This window comes from Mesitornis unicolor, unplaced genomic scaffold (genome assembly GCF_000695765.1).
Source record: "Mesitornis unicolor isolate BGI_N332 unplaced genomic scaffold, ASM69576v1 scaffold30222, whole genome shotgun sequence".
NCBI lineage: Eukaryota > Metazoa > Chordata > Aves > Mesitornithiformes > Mesitornithidae > Mesitornis > Mesitornis unicolor.
In genome coordinates, this window is record NW_010171693.1 from 1,183 (window position 1) to 4,310 (window position 3,128).

Genomic DNA, 3,128 nt, shown 5'->3' on the forward strand with positions numbered 1-3,128 from the left:
CTTCCAAGGAGCAGCCCCACAGCCTGTCCATGCAGGATCCTGCCTGCAGCGCCGTCCCGCAGCCAGACCCCACCATGCCAAGGAAATCCGCAGTGCCTGGGTTCCCTGAGACGCAACTGGCAGCACCATGGACAGACAGACAGACCCCCCTTCTCCTGGCTGTGCTTACAAAGATTTATTGACTTGCACAGGGAGGACGGGGGGCACTGGCCCCAGCTCCCCCAGCAATCGGGCAGGGAGGCAGGACAAGATGTGGTCAGGTGGAGTGGGGCACCAGCCACCCTGTACCCCAACGCCAGCACCAGTGGAAGTGGCATGGGGACAGTGGGAGGCGTTGCCAGCACTGGGAGGCACCTGGGCGAGGGGGACACAACTTCCAGGGGTGTAGCTGGGACCCAGCTTGTGAGGGCACAGCCAGGACATTTGGCACACGTGTCACCATGGGGCCAGCCCTGAGCGCAGCCAATGTGGCACAATGCCACCTGCGTCCTCAGCACGCTGGCAGATGTTTGCTGTGCCCACCTCCTGCCCCCCTTTTCCAAGCCTCCCATCCCGCCGTTGGCGCCCCCCATGCTGCCCCTCATCGGGGGCTCAGCCCTCGGCGGGCAGCGGGGGCACAGATGCCAGGGCGGGCAGGAGCCAGGCATAGATGTCGATGCCCCGCAAGAAGATTTGCTCATTGAGGAACTCGTTGTGGTCGTGGAGCAGCACCGGGGTGTGGTTCATGGGCGAGAAGCCGATAGCAGGGTGTCCTGCCTGTGGATGGAGGAGCATGGGGTGAGCCCAAGCATGGCTCCTGCTTGTGGCTGCAGGGTCCAGCCTGGGCAGGGGACACACGGGTGGGCTGGCATCGCACTCACTGCTCGGATGAAGCGGCTGTCGGTGGCAGCTGGGAAGATCTCGAGCTTCAGTTGCAGCTTCCTGGCAAGTGACACCCTGCGTCAGCAAGGGCACAGGGGCAGCTGGGTCCCCTGTCACCCTGCCACCCTGCAGGCAAAGAGACCATGCCAGGGAGGTCCCTCAGCCCTGCCGGACACTCAACCCCATCCCTTTTAGGGGGGGCACAGGGAGATGCACAGAGCACCCCATCCCAACCCCTGCCATGACCCTCGAGGACCCCCTTGCTTCGACCAGAGCTACCAGAGGATGTCCCCGCCAGGGCCCTGCCCATCCTGGGGACACCACTCACATGTCCCTGCAGACCCCGCTGAAGGCTTTCCACCACGGGTCCGACTCCTCAGTGGAGGTGATGTTTTGGTCCATGCATTTCTGAGGGAGGGAGAGGGCAGGTGAGGGGTGGGCATATGGCAGTGAAGGGATGGGCACGATGTGCCCGGGTGGCCAAAACCCCTCACCTGGTGAAACTCATAGGTGACACCATCCCCGGCTCCCCGGCACCACGCGGCCACCTGCTCCTCAAAGGCCTGCGGCAGAGACCGGAGGGGGGTGTCAATGGGGTACCTCCCAACCTGCTCCCCTCCCAGGTGGGGCCGGCATGGCACCCACCTTCAGGTCCACAGTGGGTGGGATGCGGATGTCGAAGCCTGCTGCCATTTCAGAGGGCACCACATTGAAGGAGACGCCCCCCTCCAACATGGTCATGTTGAGTGAGGTGACATCCCCTAGGGTCAGGCTTGAGTCGGACTTCAGCCTCGGGGGACACAAGGGAGAGTCACCCTCTGCCGCCCAGGGAGAAGGAGAAGCGCTCCCAGACCCCACCACCACCGCCAAATTGGGAAACTGAAGCATGGGGCAGCGGCGCCAGATCAGAGCCTGGCTCGGGATCCCGAGACCCCCTCCATGCACCGAGCTGAAGCCACCGCCATCCTGCTGCTCATCTCCTACCTCTGCTTCTCGCTCTCCCGGAAGGCCAGGAAGGAGTTGATGACTTTGTGCTGGAGAGGGAAGGGTGGCGGATAAGGACCGGCCCCATGCAGGGGCACCTGGCAGCCCCGGGGTGGGCAGGGAGGTGCGCAGGCTGTACCCCCTCTCTTACCATCTTCTCAGCCGCCGTGTTGCTGATGAAGCGGGACCCGTGCCCGGGGCTGCCCGCACACTTCACCTTTATCCCTGTGGCAGCAGGGAGAGAGGGAAGCATTGAACAGAAAACCCTGGGGGGCACTGGTGCCCCGGAGATGGGTGCAGGGGACACACACACAGTTACTCACACCATGGGCTCTTCTCGCCATAGAAGACACTGAAGGTGTTGGATGGGTTGGCCAGGCCTGTGGTGGGCACAGACAGGGTGGTCAGCAATGCCATGGTGTGTCCCCCTCTGATCTGGCCTCCAGGCTGGCACCATGGGGGTCACTGCCCAGGGGAAGGAGCCCCCGGGGGGGCCATGGAAGCCATGCCGGGTGCTGGTGCCACAGGGTGATGCCAGAGGGGTGCATGCCAAGAGGATCCCATGCCAGCCCTGCCACCACTCACCCTCGTCCAGGGCAAAGCCCACGTTGAGTGCTTTGAACTCAGGGCGCTGCACGAACAGCTCCATGCCCTTGTGTCCGCCTATCTCCTCATCTGTGGGGAGACCCTGGCATGGAGGAAGGAACCGGGGTGTCCCCCAGCCCACCAACCCCCAGCCTTTCTTCCACGCCAGCCTGGGTGCCACTGGCGCACCCAATGACCTTGAACATGGACACCCCTCCAGCCTCGAGCTGGGGGAGCTCGAAATCTGGAGAAGCTGGCACGGGGGTGCTCACACAGATGAGAGATCACAGAGAGGGGCACCCTGGGGACTCACCAGGCACAAAGGTGAGGTGGATGGTGCGGGTAAAACACTTGCCCTCTGCCTTCAGCCTCCGGATGGCCTCAAGGTACCTGCAGGGAGAAGGCAGTGCCTGAGCATCATGGAGGAAAGGGGCTGGTGTGCTCTGAGCCACCCTGTGGGGGGGCAAGCAGTGGCACCCATTGCCCCAGGGACCCTGGGGATTGTGGCATCCAGTGGGCGCAGAGCCCTCCACTCACTGGATGGAGACACACTTCATGTCCTGGGCACCCCGGGCGTAGATGTTGCCCTGAGAGTCCTTCACAGCCTCTAAGGGTGGGTAGGTCCAGTGCTCCTGTGGGGAACAGGAGCTGTGATGGCAGAGGGGCATGGCAGGCACAGCTCCCCTTCGCCTGCCACC

General features: G+C 63.7%; 1 protein-coding gene across 1 annotated transcript in view; it reads right to left on the reverse strand.

Annotated features, from left to right (window-relative positions):
• Window positions 1-578: 578 nt before the first annotated feature.
• ACY1 (aminoacylase 1) overlaps window positions 579-3,128 on the reverse strand; it is a 4,056-nt gene continuing 1,506 nt past the window's right edge. Inside the window, exons 4-14 of the mRNA XM_010180109.1 lie at window positions 2,968-3,062; window positions 2,744-2,820; window positions 2,431-2,520; window positions 2,169-2,225; window positions 1,997-2,070; window positions 1,846-1,895; window positions 1,507-1,651; window positions 1,356-1,424; window positions 1,190-1,269; window positions 861-921; window positions 579-756 (exon numbers count right to left, since the gene is read on the reverse strand). Of these exons, the coding sequence (XP_010178411.1) occupies window positions 592-756; window positions 861-921; window positions 1,190-1,269; window positions 1,356-1,424; window positions 1,507-1,651; window positions 1,846-1,895; window positions 1,997-2,070; window positions 2,169-2,225; window positions 2,431-2,520; window positions 2,744-2,820; window positions 2,968-3,062 (963 nt within the window). The 3' untranslated portion in view covers window positions 579-591. The remainder of the gene's footprint in view (window positions 757-860; window positions 922-1,189; window positions 1,270-1,355; window positions 1,425-1,506; window positions 1,652-1,845; window positions 1,896-1,996; window positions 2,071-2,168; window positions 2,226-2,430; window positions 2,521-2,743; window positions 2,821-2,967; window positions 3,063-3,128) is intronic.